This window comes from Sebastes umbrosus, chromosome 6 (assembly GCF_015220745.1).
Source record: "Sebastes umbrosus isolate fSebUmb1 chromosome 6, fSebUmb1.pri, whole genome shotgun sequence".
Taxonomy (NCBI): Eukaryota; Metazoa; Chordata; class Actinopteri; order Perciformes; family Sebastidae; genus Sebastes; species Sebastes umbrosus.
Genome location: NC_051274.1, coordinates 22,759,135 through 22,783,010, shown reverse-complemented (window position 1 = coordinate 22,783,010; position 23,876 = coordinate 22,759,135). Strand labels below are relative to the sequence as shown.

Below are 23,876 nucleotides of genomic sequence, written 5' to 3'. Positions count from 1 at the left end.
GATGGAAGTATAGATTATAGAGGTGGGGGAAGAAATTGATACAGCATAGTATCGCGACGAAAACTAGAAAACCTGAGGAATCGATTCTTACCAGTCATGTCATGCAAGTTTGTATTGACTTAAGTGTCATTATAATATCGTATCGTGGGGCCTCTGGTGAGTCCCAACCCTAATAGATTAGGCAACTGCAGTGCCCCAAAGGCATAATATAAATAAGGGATTTCTTCGATAATTGATCCGTCATTGAATATGGATGAATAGACACACGTGTCATATAGACTGACTAGTACTGGTGCTGCCAGGACAAATGGAGGAAGTCCCATAGTCACCTGCTGTGCACATAAGGCCTATCAGCTCTTCCCCTGCTGCCTTCTAACCTACATCCATACTAAGAGAAAAGGTTTCGTAGTCAGTCACATTTACGTTGGATTCCTCTTTCATTTGTGACTGTGTCATGCCTGACTTCAAATGTCTACTTTAAAGGTACAGTTTGTAGGATTTAGTGACATCTAGTGGTGTGGTTGCAGATTGCAACCAACTGAGTACTCCACCGCTCACTCCTCCCTTTCCAAGACTGTGGTAACGTGAGCCGCCGAGTGCAAAACCGTGGTAACGCCGTTCGCCTCGCTCAGAGGCCATCCTTACCATGTTTGTGACAACACTACTTTAGGAGCAACGGAAGTCAGATGGCAGCTGACGTTACCATGGTTTTGCACTCTGCGGCTCACGTTAACAGTTTCACAAGCATGTCGGAGAACTATGGTGCCCTTCAGGTAACGTAAAAACGTGAAAGGCTCTCTCTAGAATCAGTGTTTGGCTAGGCTACTGTAGAAACATGGCGGAGTAACATGTCGAACTCCGTGAAGAGGACCCGCTCACTATGTAGATATGAAGGGCTTATTCTAAGGTAACGAAAACACAATCATTCTTAGTTTCAGGTGATTATACACTAATGAAAACATAGTTATGAATATTATATTCGATTTCTGCTAATAGAGCCATCGAAATGTTACACACTGTTCCTTTAAATGCGTAGCCTAGTTTATACTAGAGTCATGAGTTTGGTGACTGACCCTGTGTACACATTTTGAAGGAACAAGATGTTATCAGTCATCAGATATGTTCACTATTTTTACCATTGTTTTAAAATTATCTTCATCAAGATAGCTTTTTAATGTCATGAAAAGAGACATTTAATTTTTTTACGGTTATTATTTTCATTTATTTTGATGCCGGTGGAAGTTGGCCAGTTAGACCAAGTTTGTTCCCTGAATACATTTTAGTTTCAAATGGATCAGTCACCAAAAGGCCTGACTCAATAACCTCAATACATAAAACGAGCAAAACGAAATTGATGTTAACACTTTATGTTGTTTCTGTATGTAACAGATTATAAAAAAAATTAATTTACCCAACATGTTTAGTTTGGCATAATCTTTAGGACATACAAATGTCATTGTTTAATCAGAGAAGTAGTCATAATTTACAATCTAATAAGTAAAATACTGACTGAATTCAGATTATTGAATCCCTGGGTACATGCAGTACTTCACCAGTCTTTAACATTATCTTTAGCCTATGTGTGAACCCCATTTCTTATGTCATGAAAAGAGAGATTTCTTGAATTTACATTTTCATTAATAATGGAAGGTGGCCAGTTAGACCCAGTTTGTTCCCTGAATACATTTTTGCTTCAAACAGACCATTCACCACCAGCACAATCTTAAGAAATAACTCTCAATCAAGGAGGCAAAAACTGATCAAAACCGAATCTACCGAAAACATTTAGTCAGATACAATCTTATGGACATAAAAAAATATAATTATTCTATATTCCCACAATTTTCACCTTTTTTTTCAAACATTATCTTTGAGTGAAGCCCATTTTTATGTCATAAGTGCAGCATTTTATGATTTCACATAACCTTCCATTTGTTATGTTTTATTTTGTCAAGTTTTCAGGAAGAATGCAACAATCTAGTTTATCCAATCTGAGGAGTTTCTTTTCAAGCTTATTTACGGAAAAGGAAATCAAATCTGACATGTTTCAAAAACACTGTTCTGCTCATGTTATGATTTAACATTTTCAGTAACAACAACAGTGGAGTTAGACCCAGTTTGTTCCCTGAATATGTTTTATGTTTCAAATAGATCATTCAACGAATGCACAGTCATACATGACCTCATCCATAAATCCATAAAATAGAAAATCATCCCATTATAATCGACCAATACTGATACAGCCGTTATATGCTAGTGACTGTAGATAAAAACAGCATTAAAAAAATACATATTCTTTGGCTGCTCTGACAGGACAAGGACCCTTCCCTCCGATCAAAAGCAGGCTCTCAAGGCAGGAATAACTGCGTCTAAAAAATTAATATTATTAAATTGGAAGTCTCCATCATCACAATGTTTCAGGAGGTGGCTCAACGAAATGCTTTCTGTTGCTAAAATGGAACAGATTCACTTTATCAAACGTAGTCCAAAAAAACGCTAAATTTTGGCGAGGAAAAACTAACATGGCCATATTCAAAGGGATCCCTTGACCTCTGACTTCAAGATATGTGAATGAAAACTCTGAGATGACCAGAGTGAAAATTGTATCTTTTTAGATTAAACAGATGTTGACAAACTGCATAATTTGCAGTTGAAAAAAAGGCAGACTATACTAATACTCAGCAGATCGCAAAATGTATAAAATCAATAAATATATGTTTAAAAAAAAAAAAAGTTTCACTTATTTTGCTGTCTTTAGATAAAGTGAGACTGTAAGATTGCAATTTACTCAAATTTTTTTATTAACAACACAGAGCCGTGGCCTCGGTGCCTATTATTTTTAAATATTTTATTTATTTACTTCATTATATTTTCATGGTAAATATATATCCTTTTAACTTCATGTTTAGATATCTACTTTCAATTAAGATTGTTTATAATAATTGTATTATTGTTTTATACACTGCCATTATGTTCAATTTGGGGGAAGGTTCTGTGTTGTATGTACAGTGTGTTAAATGTATAAAATCAATAAATATATGCTGTCTTTAGATAAAGTGAGACTATAAGATTGTAATTTACTCAACATTTTTTATTTACAACACAGAGCCGTGACCTCGGTGGCCTCGGTGCCTATTATTTTTAAATATTTTATTTATTCACTTCATTACATCAATATTTTCATTGCAAATATATATCCTATTTACTTTCAATTAAGATTGTTTAAAATAATTGTATTATTGTTTTATGAAAACAATAATATTTATATATTATTTATTATATATATATGTATAGTTATATTGTTTTAACTGCCATATGATATAGATAGATAGACAGATAGATAGATAGATAAAAAGATAAATAGAAATATAAAATGATATTAAAGCTGCAAGCAGCGATGAACGGGCCCTCGCCTCTTGCGCGTCGGGGATGCTGGCGGGACGCCGACCGACGCGGCCGGGCACCGTGAAGCCGAAACTCTGACGAGCGCCACGACACCTGCTGCAAGGCTCTACGACAAGCGGTTCACGAGTTAGAAGGGGGCGTGGCTAATGTGTAGGGGGCGGGCATAACCTTCACCAATGAAACAGGCACTCTCTGCTGAGCGATATGACACCTCCCACAAGACTCTACGACAAACGGTTCATGAGTTATGAAAGGGGGCGGGGCTAACGTCTTGGGGCGGGGCTATGAGTATAATTTTTCATATACATGTCATCAGTACTGGACCACCATCATACCTGAGAGATTTGGGGCAGATCGGACTATGTACAGTTGAGTTACAATAACTGCCTGTTTCATGGCGAATGGCTCAAAATGGCCGCCACGCTACAGTCCGGTCGTTAAGTGAACACTCATCATTTTAATAACTTTTCATCTTCAAGGTCTTAAGATGGTCCTGACCAAATTTCAAGTCGATCAGATCAAATCTGTAGGAGGAGTTCGTTAAAGTACGCGGCCTATAAAACGCTAAAAATGACATGAAATCCAATATGGCCGACTTCTGGGTGGGCGGAGCTAATGAAATCCAATGAGGAATATGTTTCAAATGATGAGTGGGATATGCATACCAAATTTCATGAATATCGGATCAACTTTAGATTTCGACGCGTTAGGGGGCGCTATAGAGCCCGCTGGCGACGCCCGTTCCCAATCACTACAGAACATTGCAATTTTCGCCACTCTCGACGCATGTTCCAATTTTGGTGAGTTTTGGGAATGGCTAAGGTCGTCAAAAACGCGTTCTTGCAGCAGAAAAATAATAATACCGACAAAAACAATAGGTTCCTTGCACTTCGTGCCAGGACACCGTTGGGTCCTGGCACTTTCGTGCTCGGGCCCTAATTAATTATATTAATAATTAAAATATAAATTCAAGTTTCCAGCATCACAGTTCCATAGTGCAAAACAGTAAGTAAAAAGTGTTATATGTTATATATTCAATTTGGGGGGAAGGTTCTGTGTTGTATTTTAAATGTATAAAATCATTAAATATATTTTTTAAAAATCACTTATTTTGCTGTCATTGGATAAAGTGAGACTGTAAGATTGTGATTTACAACATTTTTTAATTCCCAACACAGAGCTGTGACCTCAGAGGCAGAAAGGGTAGATGGGTCCATGCAGCAAGGCAGTGTCCTCCCCTTTAAACACGCACACACACACACACACACACACACACACACACACACCCCCCTTTAAACGCGTCACTCGCCAGGCTGGCTGGCTGGCTGTGCTGGCTGGCTCGTGCATTTGGCGGTGTGGTGTGTGCGGTCGGGACTGTGGTTTGTGTTTCAGGTCTGCTGGTCGTGTTGATATAACGACACACTTCGGGACGCATTTTCCTCGTGGAGAGATGGGCATGTTGAAGAAATGTCTGTAAAGGAGATCGCTGTAACGCTGCTGGCCCTGCTCGGCTCGGTGTCGGTCGGTAACGGTAAGTTTCATGTGGAGCACCTCTCCGGCTCTTTTGTCTCGGATGTGTTTTCCTGGACTGGGCATCGCCTGTTGTCGCTCATCGTCATGATGGCGCTCTGTGTGTCGGGGATTTGGCTAATATCCTAGCTCGCAGCCGACCTTTAAAACCACGGTTTACCTGAACCAAAAACACATGCTGTTTATTGTTTGTTTGTGATTTTGCTCGACTGATTAAAACCCCCCCGACAGAGTGGAGCAAGTAGCTAAAAACCACAACAACAACAACATGGTGGTGCTGTTTGTGTCGAGGGCTGCCAGCTAACGTTGGCTAGCTCACTGGATAATGAACTGTGTTTAAAGTTGAATATTCATGATCATTGTGCTTCATTTTGTGAGCCACATGATTGAATTAAAATCATTTTATTATGTCTTATATAGGTGCACTAATATTAACCCATAGTCCTACTATTGATGTTATCTGTTGCTGTTCTGCTAACATATTTACATTTATAAATATTTATTTATTCAATTTATTTAATGTATTTATTATTTTATTTTATTAGTATTACATTTAATTATTATTTTATTTATTTATTTATTTATTTATTTATTACATTTATCACATAAATACTATATATACAACATCATATTTGTGTTACACTAATAATATTACAATTTTCCCAAACATATATAAATTTCACATTCATACACATTCTTCCACAACCATTTAGCTTTAAGGCCCCAAAGTTGGATATTGCTGATAATTATGCTTTGTTTGTGAGCCACACAATTTAAATAATTTTATTATGTCTTATATAGGTGCACTAATATTAACCCATAGTCCTACTATTGATGTTATCTGTTGCTGTTCTGCTAACATATTTACAAAACAAATCTCTTGTTTATTCATTTATTCAATTTATTTAATGTATTTATTATTTTATTTTATTAGTATTACATTTAATTATTATTTTATTTATTTATTTATTTATTTATTTATTTATTTATTTATTTATTTATTACATTTATCACATAAATACTATATATACAACATCATATTTGTGTTACACTAATAATATTCAAATTTTCCCAAACATATATAAATTTCACATTCATGCACATTCTTCCACAACCATTTAGCTTCAAGGCCCCAAAGTTGGATATTGCAGATAATTGTGCTTTGTTTGTGAGCCACACAATTAAAATCATTTTATTATGTCTTATATAGGTACACAAATAAATAACCCACAAGTTTACTGTTGACATATTTACAAGACAAATCTCTTGTTTATTCATTTATTTATTTATTTAAAAGGGATTAGCTGATACCAAATGGCACCAGCTAGTCTCCCTGGGGTCTGGAATCAAGTACTTTACATTTATCACATACATACTTTATTATTTATTTATTTATTTGCACATATATAAAAGATAATTAGACATCGTGAATTAAATGTGATGATAATTTCCTTTTCAAATGCTCAAAGGATAACGTGCTCTTGATAAGGTGTATTTTGGTGAAGGTGATTAACCTGTCTAGTATTATGTGAATGAATTTGAAAATTAGATTTAAAGAAGTTGCTAAACGATGATGGTAAAGAAGAAGGCAAGAACATATATTTATATATAAACACACGTATTTGATGAATATTTATCTCATAAACTGAAAGAAAGTTCAGTTTTCCTGAACATACTAAATACAACATCATATTTGTGTTACACTAATAACATTACAATTTTTCCAAACATATATAAATTTCACATTCATGCACATTCTTCCACAACCATTTAGCTTTAAAGGCCCATCATCAGGGAAAAGGAACAAAAGAAAAATCATACATGACCCAACACTGGACTATCGAACATTAAGTAATGTATTCTGAAGCAGTTGGATTGTGCTTATCACTTATTGGGGCTTTACTATGTCATGATAGCAGGCTGGTTAAAACATGTGCAATGTGGTCGGTTACATTCTCGTCACATGCTGTGTGCCACTGGATAAGAGCAGGAAAGGAGTCGCATGAATGAAGGCCTAACCTACTTTGTGCATGAAATGTGTTTTTTGGAGAGTAAACACTGACAAGCTCCTCCATTGGTGTCCATTTGTTAAAGGGAGTGAAAAGGCTGCTTAGTGGCCTCCAGCAGAAAGTGAATGCTGGCATAGGGTGACAACAGCCGTGCAATTCAGCCATCCCAGACAGAAGTCAGAGTTGAAGTCTGGGTTCATTGTGATGGAAATGTGGCAAGTGGGGTCCCTTTTGAGGCGCCAGTTATGGGGCTGCTTCAGTCTGAATCCTCCCCCGTCTGCTGGGGGGCAGCTGATACCCAGTTCCACCGCCTATATTGTACTCATTTTTGACTCCAAACTAGGGATGTCACAGCACCAGAAATGTAGTAGTCGATACCAATACCAGTGAATTTACACGATTCTCAATACCAATTCGATACCACGGTAAAAAAAACATTAAATCCCATGTAATTCAACACGCACTCCTTTATTGAAACATTTGAGCATTACAAAAAACAGAAGCATGTAGCCTTTAAGTTATAAATAAAAAGAAATGTCTATTAACATTGCAAAACAGAACAGTGGCATGTAGCCTTCAAGTATTTAAAACAAACAATATTGTCAGGATGTCTGTCTTTGAGGAGCTTTGCTAAATTGGAAGTTTTTCCTCCTTTGGAAAGAAAAGTACGACGGCACCGTTACTGCACCGCATACTGTTTTTTTGCGAATCTATTATTACTCCTTGTAAATCTGCCTCGAACGCAAAGTACTTCCATACCCGACTCTTGCTATTTGTTTTCTCAACGAGTTGAGGCGGAGGTAGCGCTGCAGCAGCTCCCATCTTTCACGTCTCATGTTATTGTTTTTTTAAGTGCTGTTACGGCGTTCTTCTGCCCCCATTAGATCCGGAAGAATCGCATCTCCAGTACCTCCGCTCCGGTACCAAATGACCATTACAGGCATCGTTTGGTACCGAAGAAAACGAGTACCGTCACATTTTTTTAATTTTGGTACCGAGTATCGGTTCTCGTGACATCCCTACTCCAAACACCACACTTTTACCTCAGGATTTCATTTCACAGATGTTCATTTAGCATGTTATGGGTTACGCAAACCTCCATTTGTACTCCCCGTGTTGCAACTTGTCACTCAGCAGATAAACTAAATAATAATAAAAAACAAGTGCATGTTATGCTTTAAACACCTGAGTCATCATTGCAATCATAGAAATATTCCTTCCCCCGCTTAGTTTAGATAAGGATGCAGGACCACACAGTTCATTTAAGGCGTGCTAGAAAAACTCACACCTGAGTGGTCAGTGTTTGACTGGGTTACTCCAATATTAACAGTGATGTGTGAGGGGAGAGTGGGGGTGGGGGTGTTTGGACTGAGCAGACAGGGGGTGATGATGATGGGTTTGTCCAGCTGGCGGGGCCTGCCGTTTAAGGGGCCCACAAGTCTGTCTGGAGCCATGATTTCACACCATATAATGGATTACACCATGCAGGGACTGAAACCAGCCAAACCTGAAAGTAGCTGCGCTAGAGCGGATTCCAGGCCTGTGGTGAGTGTAGTATGTTTCTGTGAGAATATGCTTTACTCACAGGTTTGATGACTCTGTCACGTGTTGTTGACTTCATAACGATTAGGAGGAGTCACTAGTGTTATGGGCATTACATGCCTGTGTGACGCAGTCTGCCTGGGTGCATTGAACACAATAGCAATGTGATATGGGCAGTGTCAACCACACTGCCGTGAGGTAGGGCGCGTCCCTCTCTGTCTCCTTTACTCCCGCCCTCCCTATTCTCTATCTCTGTCGTATAAAAGGCCTGGTGCTTTATCAGAACTTAATCTGTACTTTGTTATCTGTGGTCCCACTTCTGCTTTCACTTACTCCCTGTCACCATAGGGTGCTGAATCAAGCTTTAGCATGGGCTGGTTTTTCTCCTTTTGGTTAGATGAGCTCCTGCTATCTCTTGAACTCTGCACTCACTTTTTAGTAGCCCTCCCTTCCACATACTATCAAGACTATGCCAGAGACTTGTCATTCCCTGATGTGCCTCGGTGTGTGAAATCAAAGACAGGGCGATTGGAAACAGAAAAAGTCCCTACTTTCAAACTTGTTCAGGGAACCGCCTCTGCAGAGCTATACTCTGCTACAGGTGCTGTTTAGTGTCAAATTGGATGTGAATGAGTTCAGGTGGAGGAAGCGTGAGCTAGTCAGATCGTAACATGTGTACACCTGCCCATTAGATCAGCAGAGCCAAGGGAATGCACGGAGAAAGGTTGAAACTTATTAGGTTCAAAGGTGTGCGTCTGTAAAGAGCAGATAGTTTGGACAGGGGAGGGGGGTTGGTGATATTTCTGCTTGAGAAGGAGAAAGTTGTTTTGTTTTTTTCCCCCTATGTGTAACAGTTGTCGAGGCCTGTTCTAGATACACAGATGTTTGATTAAATAAAGTTGCACGTCATCCTCTGTATAAAAAGACGCCTCCTCCTTTTTTTTAAATCTCTGTTTACCAACACTTTCTGTAATGTGGCACTGAGCCAGTCAGGGTCATGTCAGGTCCGGGGTGGTCTAGTTTTCCCTCCATAATGACCAGTGTTGTTAATGACCTCCGTTGGCCCGGAGGCACAGGGCCCTAATTGCTACAGCAGACAGTGTAGCCTCTGACTGACCCAGCTCCGCCATTACTGATGTTGGACCACAAGGGATTACTACCACCGCAGAACCGGCAATTTCACCTTTGGTTGCCCACTCCTCCTCCATGCTGTTAATTTACTGTCTTTGTCTTAAAGGGTTTTAGTGGTGTATGTGTCGGTGGTAAGATGACCTCTGCTTTTTGTGCCATACATTAAATGTACTTGGAGAGCTGTTATTGTCACAGTACACCCAGACAGACCCGGTAGCTATGTGAGTTCATGTCTATAGGTCTGAACCTGACACCCGTCCTCCATTACATGTCTCTTTGTAGAGGTGTTTGATTTGTTTTTTGTCTGTTCTTGGAATGAAGATTAGGCCTGCTCTGCCTCGTAATTTTCTGTTTGAAGGTGTGCAGGTTACTGATTGCTGTGATCCAGGGAAGGGCAGTGGGAAGAAATATTTTGCTTGGGGAATATAGTGCGTGTTTATTATCTAATTAGAGCTTGAGGTACAATTTTAAACCTATTTCTCGCCTTTATTCGGGCCTCTGTGTTGACGTTGGTTTAAACAGAACCTGAGTGTGTTTCATTTGGCAGTTAAGCTATCAAATTTACATTAGACTCCAATATGTAAAGTTCATTTTTTTGGAGTAGTAAATGTAATTTTATTAGTAGCTGTTATTCCATATTAACGTTACAGAAGTCTTTGTGACTGTCCCTGTGTACTTCCTACATCAACACAGTGTTATGGCCGGGCTTATTTGATGATGATAACCAGAAGAAGTTGTTTTGGTGTCAGAACATTATCTGATTAAGCATTGTATACAAAATAACAGCAGATGAACCATTTTTCCATTTATGCTATGTTATATAAAATACGTTTTTTGTTTTAAAATGGTATTCCTGATCTCTTCAGTTGTCTTTTGGGAGAATATTTTTATTCTATTTGGTTCTGTTGGTTATTTAGACAGGGGCTGCTCGATTATGGCAAAAATCATAATCACGATTATTTAACACAATTACTAATTGACTTGGGAAACATCATGCATTAAGAAATTTGTAGCCTACATTTTAAAGTTAAATGCATCAATCTGGTGCACTTTGAGAGCTAAATTAAGAGGCTAGATCTATGAAGAACTTTGTCCTCTAGTTAACAATTTAATCATGAACACATTGGTTGTATAGATATGAATGGTGATGACACGGCAAAACAAGTCACACCCTCAAAGCATGGTAAACGAGACGGGGTCCGTGTTTCCAGATGGGTACTGAGGACAGTCCGCCGGGAGCAGGGAACCCGGTCCCTCCCTGCAGGGAGAGAGTGCACAGCGAGCACTATGCGGCAAGGTCCGGGCGAGGGGTGCTGTAAAGCGCCACCTTCACCCCGGGCCTTTCCAAGCCGACCTAGAGTTAGTCGCGACGCACCACCACAGAGCCAGCGCTAGGGACAGTTCCATAAGGGGATCCCACCCACACCGAGCGGCTGTCCCATACCTGTCGAGCGGGGTGAAAGACGGAAGACAAAACGAGAGCGTCATTGCGAAACAGAATGTGGCACAATAATGTACATAATGTAATAAATTGTGATTTTAGTAAAAGACAGTAGCTTACAATATGGACTTATCCTACACTAGCTTGGTATTGTTTGAAATGTTTCCAATTCGATTCAATCCGAGTTTCAGCACTGATACTAAATTATACTTTATATCTCCAATACCTTATGATAAAAAAATAGAAGTATTTCTATAAACCGTTTTCATTTAACATAGAAGCCAAAGCTCTCAACTGTCAAAGGTTGTCTAGACACAAGCAAATATACAATAATTTGCATAAATAGAAATTTGGTTAAAGATTTACAATATTTGATGTCGTCTTAATGTACTTCAGGTTCTTTTGGTCTGAACCAAAACCATGTTGAGGTTTGATACCCAGCTGTAACTGTGGCCAGAATAACACTTTGTCAACAGTTGTATAAAGAGAAAATTGTTAATTCCCTGTTCTGCTAATACTCAGAAGAGTTTTTAATCTCAAATCACATGGCAGATGCATTGGCTCAAAGTACTACAACATACTGGGGCATTATAGTAGAGGCAACATTGACCAGTTTGGGAATTTGAGTAGCAGCTTGAAATCCAAAGTGAGCCTGTGCTCACACTTGTGTGCCTTTGAACTCATCCAGACAGACAGACAGACAGACAGACAGGATGGGATGTAGCCTAGAGGCTGGTGGTTGGTAGAGATAGTAGACGCAGCCTCAGCCCCAGAGACTTCACTTTAGAATCAGATCAGTAATCTGACCCTGAGATGCAGACAAAGGTAATGACTTTCCTCCATCCCCTAGCATTGATTAGGACACAGTTGTGGTGTGCATGTGTGTGCACCCGTGTGTGTGTGTTTGCACTCACACTGTCTGGTGGCGTCTGCTTGTCTTGATCAGCTCTCAGTCTGGTATCTGTATGGATCTAATTTCAGCCAGTGCATTTTGGTAATGGTGCTCTGCTCCCTGTACACACACACACACACGCACGAACCCGACCGTCTCTGTCTGGACCGCTTAGCTCCCAGAAACTGTGTTTGTGTAACCCTGCGGCGAGCACGCGTATTTTCCACAGACTTTATCATCTTACTATACTAGAAAGTTCACCTCCTGTTTTGACTGGGTCGCTCTGCATGAGTAGGTCTGAACAACACATGTATACACTCCCATACACACAAAACACGGTCATCAAGGTTAAGGTGTAAAAGTGTTTGGAGTGGGACTACGCTGTGGTTTTTAGTTGGGTCCAAGTTAAGGCGATGCTGGTTTTGGCAACAATGTTTTATTAATCTCTTCCTCACTCTCTGCCATTTCCTGTCTCAACATGAACGGAATGATAGGAACTTCACACACTAGCAGCTCAAACGAGTCACTCTTTGTGCCGTGTTCTCCCCTTTTTTCTCCACTGTTCCCTTTTCCTGTTATTTACTCCCTCCCGCATGTCAATGTCTAGACTGGGTTTTAATGACGGTCGCAGCTGGTCACTTGGGCAGACCCTGACCGCAGCTGGGGGGCCCCTGTAAGTCCCGCTCGCTACCCCCTATGCCCCCTCCTGCACATATTGTCCCGACCAACTTGGGACCAGCCCCCATCCTGTCTGGCCCCGGGGCAGCCCCCAAACATCGGGGTTGTTACTGTTAACCCTGGTCTGTCCCCTGTGCGCCAGTGCGCCACCCATCCCCCCTCGCTGCTCCATGCAGAATTTCGCTCCCCCACTCCACTCTGCTCTTTGTTCATGCAGGGCCAGTCCAATCCCTCCTCATGTCGTCTTAATCTCCACACAAAGGACCAGTGTAAAGACCACCAATTATGTGGATACAAGAGCAGAGTTCACTCAAAAAAAACGCATACACCCGGCCTCCACTCAGAATCATGTGTCTCTAGGCTTGATATTATTCCTTCAAGTGTAGCTTTGTAACACTTCTGCTCTGAATCCAGTGAGATATGCAGAGTGCTGTGCAAACAACACAGCATTTTGGTAAATGCCAGGGGGCCAGGAGTTCTCTCTTAGACATTGTTCAAATTAGTTATGTACCGGTGCCCTGTCTTGCATGAAATTCATTTTGAATTTAACTTTTTATTTTTGAGGTCTTGGTTTCACATTGTGCCGTCTTTCATGAAATGTTGCAGGGATGCACCAATCAGACTTTTTCTGTCTCGATACTGGTAGCGATACCTGGGCTTTGGGTATCGGCCGATACAGAGTACCGATCCGATACCAGTGTTCCATTAATAAGCTGTATGCATCACTGTGTGGAAGTGACTGGGATCATTCTTTTGTGTGTAAGGCAACAACAGGCTTGACTTAAACATTGCTTTCCTAACTTTGTAAAACAAAATGTAACAAATACATAGATAACATAATAGACATTTAGTGAATTGTTATTATTATAAATCGTACACCAACAACTTGGCAAAAGAATCTTCAAAATTAACAGGAATTACAATTCAGGTGTAAACTGTTTTAATACAGTAACAAATTGGTCAAAATTTAAACAGGAATTAAAATTCCAGCATACAGTATAATGTATAAAGTATATAAACATAAAATTGAACTTAAATATATCAGCCGTATTGTCACCGATATCCGATCCAGCTATTCGAGTCAGTATCGGCCCGAACTCCCATCAGGTATCGGTGCATCCCAAAAATGTTGTTAAGGGCTGGGGTGATATAATATTACATATATATATAATATACCTTCTGGTTTTATTAGGTTGTAATGGGCAACGTTACAATTTAATGAGCAGGACTGTTTTGTGGCAGTAATGGATTTTTGCTTCAACATGATGAATGACCTTAATTTATAAGTTATTTAGGTAACCGGATCAGGTTATTTTATCTATAAATGGTTTCCATCTCTATCAATATATATAATGACAGTCTGTCATATTGGCCACCCATAGTGTTGATGCCTATTTGTGCGGAAGCAGGCTACATATTCACGAGGTAGCCTTTAACGAAAGGGAAGACTTGCCACAAACCAAACTCTTGGTAGACCACAAACCATCGATGTGCAGACTAGAGAAGGGAATGTGTGTGTTTTCAGCCATGTTTGGTTTCCTTTCCGAGCTTCTGCCTGTAAGTCTGTGTACCATCTGTCTTACCACACACAGAGTCTACATGATGGATTGCGCCTGTTCATTTCAGATCATGGTGTTCTTATCAGATCGCTGTTGTTAATTTGATGCTTTTATATTGGTGCAATGTGTGTGTCGTAAGAAGTGTTTTATAGCCTTCTGTTTGATTCTTATGAAGCACATTAAATCTAGTTTACAGCAGTGGATGTAACGTGAGTGAGATGTGTTTTTCTTTTTTAAATATCACTCTTACTTTGTGGATAGACAGCTCAAAATGGCTTCTGTCTGGACTCACTAGCTGATTGATTTATTTCACTGAGAACCAGTAAACATCAGGCCTGCCAACAAAAGTGTGGCCTAATGGAAGCATGGATTCAAGTTGTCTGAATTTGACGATGGATATCGAGCGTCATCCAGCTTTCAAACCTACAGCTGTTACTCCTGTCATCTGTTTTATTTGGCCAAACTATTTGCTCCATTAATGCTGCAGATTAGTGCGATGTGGCACACACACAGCTTGTTTTTCTCTCTTTATCAGGCCCAGCCGGCTTCACCTCCGTGTAATCTGCAGGAAATTCCATCTGCATGCGAACTGTGGTGAATTCGGACAGCCTCCGCTAAGAGTTCCTGCCACTTTCCCGCTCACCTCCTGGAGAGCAAGACACGCAAACACTAAACAGATGAGAAATATTACTGAAACAAGTGTTCCACATTTCCAGTTACCACTCAGTGGACAAGCATAGACACATCAGCAAACACGCTACATGTGAAAAATGCTCCCACACAGATCGCAACCTGGAAACCACTCCTATGACTCCGGGTTTGTGGTTTTGGCCACTGGGGTGTTACATGCTGATGGCGCAATCGGTGCATCAGTCATTTGGAGTATTTAAAAAAAACAAAAAACTGAACTGAACAAAAGCGTAATCGTGTGTCAACTCAGTTGGTTCAAGAATGTGCTGACACCTTTTGATAGAGACCCAAACAGGGGAGATCAGTGAGCTCATCTGGTCAAAGAAACCCTCAGGATAAGACACAGAGGATTAGTGGAAGCTTGCCATTCTTAAAATCTTTTCTTTTCTCTGGTCCAGATATTGTCAGTGGTCCAACCACAGAATAAGGATTTAAATTCCTCTCTGCTTTTGTGTCTCCTCCTGTGTTGTTGGTACGACAGTCATGTCTTCGCCAAGTCCTCAGCGATAAGTCTTGAGTGGTCTAGCCTTTGTTTTGGACCAAGAATTAGCTCTTGGTCTGTCACGCCTCACTCAGGGCCCTGTTGTCAGTCAGACAGTTCATCATGACAGAGGTTCAGCTGCTTCCCTGTTTTTTTCCCACGTGAAAAACTAGTCCCACAATCATCTAGCCTTGCCAGGTCCTGCTTTGCACTCTTATTTGGTCATAGAAAACCTTGAAAGAAGCCTGTTGTGCTGACCTTACTCTAAATGGGAAGCATGTGTGCTATGACTCAAAATCACATTTCACTCCAAATCTAATCAGTTTGCAGTTTCTTGCCCTCTGGATTGCCCAACCAACTCTGGTTCTGTTTTAGATGTGGCAGATTTGTGCGGACTTCCTGGCACTGACCTCATTCGAGTGTGTAGATGGACCACCGTAGTTTTATTATGGCGACGGCAGGAGTTCCATTGTGTCGGCTTTAATAGGTCCCCGCGCAGGAGTGCGCTGTGTTCAATAAAACTCCTGTCTCATTAGCTTAAACAGTGGCAGCTCTCTGTGTCGGTGTGAGCGAGACAGAGGAGAGGAATGGAGCAGAATGCTGCATTGGGGATTTGGCAGGAGCCTTCTTCTCTTGTTGGGTTTCACTTTGTCTGTCCCACTGGGCAGGTCTGTCTCCACCCTGCGTGTTTGGGTTCATCTGCAGTGTAGGGTCTGATTTCAGGGCCGCCAGGGCCGTCTGGCTGCTGCGGCTCAACTCCAAGCTCTGTGTCTGCATGTCACGAAATGCCTACAACTGAATGGGACACTACATTAATCCTGTGTTGAAAATGTGGGGTCAGCTTGCCCCCTGCTGGACATAATGGGGAAGTTAAATGGAGGCTTTTTTTTTAACCTCGTGGCTCTATCTGATAAATTGATATTTACTTAACTCTCTCTGTTCTTTCCCGCAGCTCTACGTTGTAACTGCACAAACTGTGACAAGACCGGCTTTGAGTGCGAAACAGATGGCGCCTGCATGGCCTCCACGTACTACATCCAGGGGAAGGAGCAACATGTACGCATCTGTATCAACAAGGACAGCCTGGTCCCCCCTGGACAACCTTTCTACTGTCTGAGCGCAGAAGGCCTGCTCAACACACATTGCTGCTATTTAGATTTTTGCAACAGTATTGAAGTCCCTGGTGAGGCTTTGTCATCAAACATCAGAGCTCTTTCAGTTCCACAGTGGCACTGTTTCAATTTAAAGTAACCATCTGTGCTTCTCCGTCTCTTTCTAGTCCCAACAAAGGAGGGGGATTGGTCCGGCTCAGGGAACTCCTGGGGGCCGGTGGAGCTGGTGGCGGTCATCGCAGGGCCGGTGTTCCTTCTCTGCGTTCTGCTGATGGTCGGCGTGTTCCTGTTCCAGTATCACCAGAGGGCCTATAGCCACAGGCAGAGGCTGGAGGTGGAGGACCCATCCTGTGACCATCTGTACTTGGCAAAGGACAAGACCCTGCAGGACCTCATCTATGACATGTCCACCTCCGGATCAGGCTCTGGTCAGTACAAGCCGCCCCCCTGATGTGACATATGGATGAAATGAAATAAAATGTGTTTGGTTTTGGAAAAAGTCTGAAAAAGGAATAGTGCCTAATGTTTTGTTTGTTTCTCTGCTGCCCCCTGCAGGTCTACCCCTGTTTGTGCAGCGGACGGTAGCCAGGACCATCGTGCTGCAGGAGATAATCGGGAAGGGTCGTTTTGGTGAGGTGTGGAGAGGGAAGTGGAGGGGAGGAGATGTGGCGGTGAAGATCTTCTCATCCAGAGAGGAGCGCTCCTGGTTCAGAGAGGCTGAGATCTACCAGACAATCATGCTGCGCCACGAAAACATCCTGGGATTCATCGCAGCAGACAATAAAGGTGAGGAAGATCGTGGCCGCCCGGAGGCTTGGAGCATTCACATGAACATTTCAAGCGGCATTTATCCAAATATACATACAATTTAAAGTAGCATTGTTTATGTGTTTTACCTACACTACAAGACAGTAGCAGTAAGATCCTTTCAAAGCAAAATGAAAAGGAGGTACACTGCCCAGTTTAATTTAAGCAAATGATCCACTATCTTTGTTAAATTTAATATTGCTACATGTTAATTGAATGTTCTCTGACTGTATTTTTTCTCTCTTTCAGACAATGGTACATGGACTCAGCTGTGGCTGGTGTCAGACTATCATGAGCACGGCTCTCTTTTTGACTACCTGAACCGCTACTCTGTCACCATCGAGGGCATGATCAAACTGGCGCTGTCGGCTGCCAGCGGCCTGGCACATCTACACATGGAGATCCTCGGCACTCAGGGTGAGAGACATTAAAGCGCAGCACGCAATGAATGCAATTAATAAACAAATGAGCACAGCAGAGACATGACCATGCACACAGTAGTTATTTACATTCAGCATAGCATCTGCTATTTCTGCTGAGCTCTTGATGCAAATGTAATGATGTGTTGTCTGTTATCCTGCAGGTAAGCCGGGCATTGCTCACCGTGACCTCAAGTCTAAAAATATCCTGGTTAAGAAGAACGGCATGTGTGCCATAGCTGACCTCGGCCTGGCAGTCCGCCACGAGTCCATCACAGACACAATCGATATAGCACCGAACCAGCGCGTGGGCACTAAGAGGTAAATGTTTCCATACTTATTCACTCAAAAGCACGCAAATGGAGACATACATTAAGGATCTTGAAAAGCACTGTCTGCCTACATTCTGTATTTTTCTTATCGTCTACAAAAGCAACGGTGAATAAATAGTTTTATCCTACCAACAAGTACACAGCTTACACCCAAAAACTATGAAAAACATATTAATGAGCCACACTGTTGAGCTGTCTGACATGAATAAGTCCAACCTCCAACACTGGCCTGCTGCTGTGAATTCTTTGTAGCGGCTACTAGTCCCGTTTTAGGAAAATGATTAAACCTTAAAAAATGAAACCTATGCCCTAAAGTGATCAGCCAAAAGGGAACATAGTGGCCATTAAAAAATAAGACCTTATTACCAGTGACATGTATTATTATCCCAAAACAATAAAATGTGTATTCCCGAACCTTGAATTTTACTAAATAAGATCACTGAAAAGTCTATGATGAAGGTTTACTCAGTCATTGCTGCCTTTTGTTTCAGGTATATGGCTCCAGAAGTCCTGGACGAAACCATCAACATGAAACACTTCGATTCCTTCAAGTGTGCCGACATTTACGCGCTGGGCCTGGTGTACTGGGAGATTGCGCGTCGCTGCAATGCAGGAGGTAAGACCTCAAACAACAGCAGCTGATGGAACAAAAATGTCCTCTATGTAAATGAATCGGTCACATGAAACCAGAGACTTGAGAAGGCTTCCTCATTGTGTACTGCAGGTATCCACGAGGAGTACCAGCTGCCCTACTACGACCTCGTACCCTCTGACCCCTCCATAGAGGAGATGAGGAAGGTGGTGTGTGACCAGAAACTGAGGCCCAATGTGCCCAACTGGTGGCAGAGCTACGAGGTATTTCACACTCTATATAAACTATACACCAACAGCTGACGGCTTTCTAAAAATACATTCAGTGACTGTGTAGAAAGGCAGTTGGACAGTACAGGACGTCCTGACTTGAGTACTTGATTATGGACTGCTAATTTCTAAATCACTGGGTGTGGGGGGAGTGTTGAATTCATTTTATTGTTTAATTCCAGTTATCATTTTGTTAGTCCAAGCAGGTGTTAAGTTAGCCTATATCCTACATCCTATTTTCTCATATCCTGTCATAATAGTGCAGGGCTCAGCATTGAAAATTGATGTTTCACACAGGCCTAATTATCCTGATGATGGTAAAAAATAAAACGTTAGTGGTTTTGTTTCCAGAGAATACTCACATTTGATTAAATAGTGTTGGGGATGAGTTCTAATTACTGTTGTCATTATCAGCCAGCTTTGACAGTAAGTGTCAGTGTTTCAAATGTTGTGGACTAAAAGCCCAGACACACCAAACCAACATCAAAGCACTAGTGGCGACGAAGGCCGACAGTAGCGTCACCTCACGTCGCCTGGGTCTTGGCCAAAAAGTTGCACTCAAACACACCGTCAAACCTACAGCCAACGGCCAACCACCACTCTATGGTGTGAAAATGTATTGGAATGATCAGATGAGTTGAAGATAAAAAAGACTTTACTCATTTGCTTGCGTTCCTCATTGTACTGATTCGCTTAAGCAAACTGGAGCCGACGGTGCGGGACACACCGCAAAAACTAGGGTGACAGGCCATCATCGACGGCCTGAAATTGGCCGTGTCAGAGTCTTAAAACTCGTTCTTTTTTTTGTAAATCTAACCTATGTTCCCTTTCCTGCAGTCACTGCGTGTGATGGGGAAGATCATGAGGGAGTGCTGGTACGCCAATGGAGCAGCCAGACTGACGGCCCTGCGCATCAAGAAGACCCTTTCTCAGCTCAGCGTGGAGGAGGACGTCAAGATGTGAGCGGTCAGGCGGCGAAAAAAGGCGCGCTGGAGACGCACAACCAGACCACACTCCCATAGGAAACAAACACTAAAGACAAACTGCAAATGAAAAACCTGCCAGTTTTAAAGCCACACTCCAAGTTGTGACGAGGCCTACCTCACCTTTTTAGCCAAAACTACTGAGAGTCACCCTTCCTGTCTTGACTTTACTCTCCTCCCCCCCGCCACCTCCCTTTGTTCCTCATGTCTCCTCCCTGTTCCCTTCGACCTACCCTTCTCCATGGGCCACAACACTACAGCACTACCACTGTTAATATCATCACACTCAACCCTTTTTTTGTTTTCATTTCCCATGGCAGGAATTAATACTATTGTACAGTGATGGATTTTTTTTGTTTGATCTTTTTTACCTCTCTGAAAATTTGTCCCAAGACGGACTAACCTTGTCCAGAAGAGTCGAGAAGGTTGTAAGTTTAAGAATAATAACAATTCATATTCTGTTGGCCATGCAACATCACATTGTGTTGCTGAGAGTGTGTGTGTGTGTGTGTGTAAGGGGGAAAGAGGCTGAAGCACTGTTTTTAGTCGTGTTTAAAAAGTGTCTGAACTACTAGCATGTTTCTAAGACACTGAGATGTCCTCTGGTAAAGGCTGTAGCTCATTAGACAAATCAAATAATGAGACGTATGGTAATTAAGCATGAACAGACAGATTTTGCTTTTCAATCCCTCACTTGAATATCCTTCAAAACAGAAACGAGTTGCACCCAACTGTAGCTTCCTCATCCCGGTGTTAGTTTGAAATGTGGCAGGGATAATGTTTGGGATGGTTTTACTTTTATTTATTTGTCGATAGTTTTTATTTCATATTGATGAACACTGTGAGATGAGATGTGAAAAGCCAGAGTCTAATATGAAATTTAACGTTGTTCAGTCCAAGTCTTCATCATCTCTCAGCCGTTAGATTACGGGGTTGGTGCATTCGTTTTAATAAGATACTGAGCGCAAATTATGGATGTAGCCATAAGCCCCGTTGTTGACAGGCGGTGACATCGTGCACACTGAGTAAATAAGAGGCGTATGAAATGGCAATGAAAAATACTGTTTTTGTTTTTTTTATATTTTTGTGTTTTGTGTAAAGACATCATGATGGGTGTTTTCTTTTGACGTTGACATTAGACACTACTGATGATGGGTACATATGATTTGTATATAAGACATGCATTTTTTTCCTTTTATGCCACAAGCACCAGTGTGACATCTGAACAGTGATTTTTTGCTTGAATGGTACTTTCAGAAGTTTTAATCTGTCTGCATGGTTTCTAACTGTGCCAGGAAATAAGTGTGTCATCTGCTGGAATTTGTTTTTAATTTGCTCCTCTCATGGCAACTTTGGTGGTACTACTGATCCCAGATAATTTTGCTGCAACCTGTTTTTTTTTTTATGTATAATTGTTGCTTGTTGAGTTCTTCTCAGAGCTCAGTAATGCAGATCTGTTTCTACATAATGTCCTCCGGGGTGACATCTCTTTCTCATTGACACTGGAATATTTAGGAGCGTCATGTAACCTTGAATTCTGATACTGCCAATGGCTATTTATTCAGAGATAAAGACAGCTGCTGACAGTTCACACACAGGGAACATACGGTTAGATGTGAAAAAAAAGTAGTTGAGACGTTTTACCTTCAAAGACTGACATGCTGTGACGTGAAACTGCATGTTTTCATTCTACTTTGTCGTCTGCAGCTTCGAGTCTGTCTGCAGACAAAACTATGAAAGTATTACACTGACAATTGTCACCGTTGGGGCTCTGCACTGTTATGTCCACATGGACTTTAGTTAATGTAAGTTGTGTCATCACTTGATCCAGAATCCATGTGTCATGTTAGTATCCATTTTGCATGCTGTCTCAAACACTGGGTCTTCTGCACTGAGGTAGATGAACTTAAGACTTGTCTTCTTCCTACCTGTTGTTGTTTTCTTTCTTCCGTTTTGTTTGTGTCGTTGGCTGTGTACCCCAGAAATGTTGCTGCTACTGTTAACATGGGTGGAAGTTCAGCAGGCAGATCGGAGAAGGAGAGCTGGGAGAGAAAATAGGGAGACTGCTGTCAGTTGAACCAAAATTGTCAAAACACTCCTGTCCATGTTTGGTTTGTTGCCATGGGTATATGACCATCAGACATCCTGTTCATAAGTAATACTTCAAGATTTCAAAAATCATGTTGTTGCAAATCTTTTCAGATTAGTTTGAAAAGTGTATATAGATGATATACAATAAATTCCTCTTTTCTTATCTGTGACTTCAACTGTGGTGCTCATTCAATATGTCTTGCAGTGTTTTCGTTGTCAACCGCTGCTCCAGTTGTAGAAGATTAACATGCACACAGGGATTAAAAAACAACAAGAGATAACCAATATTTAGGATTGAAGGATAGGCTCACATATTTTCATGTCTGTCTGAAATGAGATAATTCCCCACCTTTTACGTGGATGTCCAATCAGTGCTGAAGAAATAAAATAAATTTAAAAAAGCTGATCTCTCCTCCTGCGAACCTTGCCTGGGTGCTAAATTACGCATCCGGCTATAGCAAAGGCATGGTTGAAAATTCTCTCGAGATGGTTAAGGTTAAGCATTGACCTTGAATGGTTAAGGTTACGCATTGACCTCGGTGACGGGGTCAATGCGTAAAAAATAATTATGCTCTGTGCTCAGGATAACTTTTAAACAAACAAATGCACATCTTGAAATAGTGTTTAAAATATTGATGTTGCGTTAGTGCACATAAAAGACAAGGAGCTTTCTCCAACTTGGCCACAGTTTACATTAAACCGGTTGTACGACTTTGTACTGTAACCGTCACAGGTGTGACCAACAAGTGACGGGGCTCCGCAGCGAAAAACGTTATCGTCTCCGACCAAAACTCCGGTGTCTTCCCTGTTCCCTCCGGCCGCAGTCGGGAGGCTGAGGCAGGAAAAGCCAACACTAGGATCAGCAGTGATTCATGCAGAGACCTTCGTCTGGTCAGCTAACATTACTGCCAAGCAGGTGAAATATAGAGTGATATTGTTGTCTTCGCTGACGTGTGTCGTCTCACTGTTTTGAGCGATGCTCGTGCATGTCTTTGTAGAGCGAGCACAAGCGCGAACCCGACGCTGTCTTTCGTTGACTTAACGGCCACAGGTGTCGCTGTTAACAAGCATTTCTGATTCTTACCAACAGTCCCTTTAAGTAAAAATATGAATCTATTTTAAAAAACAAAACAAAAGATAATTTAGTTTTGTGTGTTTTCTGTCACATATTCTGATCTATTGTTTGGTGTTTGCCTGATTTATTACACAGGTACAGTGGGGTCACATTTTCTGAGGTGACGTCATGTGCTGCTGCTCTCTCCGGTCACAGATGTTGGTGTAACACCTGGATGAATTGCGCGCCAGTGGCGAGCTACTGTACATCACACAAGCTCTCTTGGCTTTTTTAGTCTGATTAAATAGACAAAATAAACTCACAAAATGTCAATAAAGGAAATATTATTACACCTAAACAGAAAAATACAACTGTACACCTTCTGAATTCAAGCTTCTCTCTAACACCTGAACTAATTAGCTTAATTGCCTCGTTAACTCTGTAAAACACACTTAACGTTGGTTCAAACTGGACAGAAACAAATTAAAACTCACCAAACACGCTTTGGTTAGTATTTACACTTTTCTAACAATCAGCAGCTCTGGTTTGGTCGAACAAAAATCTTTAATTTACCGAGTAAACTGTGAAAATACGGTAATATCCTCCTGGCAGTCTGGAGCGTCTCTCTTCGGAAGAATACGGTCTAGAGGGGAACCCGTGAGTTGGGGAAACTCTCGCGAGATTTTGCATATCAGTTTTCGCAATTTGCGGGTTACCTTCTAGACATGACCGCCGAATATCAACCAAACACTATAAAAAATGTAAACTGTAAAAATTCTCGTCCATAATATTCATATTTTGGGATGCCATTTTCAGTTCAACCTTCAAGCTCAGTATTAATGCTGCTTTAAGTTTGATT

At 41.3% G+C, this 23,876-nt stretch overlaps 1 protein-coding gene and 1 long non-coding RNA gene across 2 annotated transcripts in view; both read left to right on the top strand.

Annotated features, from left to right (window-relative positions):
- The window catches only part of LOC119490573, an 839,978-nt gene that overhangs the window by 736,830 nt on the left and 79,272 nt on the right, over positions 1–23,876 (top strand). The window lies entirely within an intron of this gene.
- On the top strand, positions 4,690–22,133 carry acvr1ba (activin A receptor type 1Ba). Its single transcript, XM_037774043.1, has 9 exons — positions 4,690–4,936; positions 16,311–16,541; positions 16,638–16,898; positions 17,026–17,256; positions 17,527–17,694; positions 17,861–18,017; positions 18,520–18,644; positions 18,753–18,883; positions 19,727–22,133. The coding sequence occupies exons 1-9, from the start codon at positions 4,873–4,875 to the stop codon at positions 19,850–19,852; spliced, it is 1,494 nt and encodes a 497-aa protein (XP_037629971.1). The 5' UTR covers positions 4,690–4,872; the 3' UTR covers positions 19,853–22,133.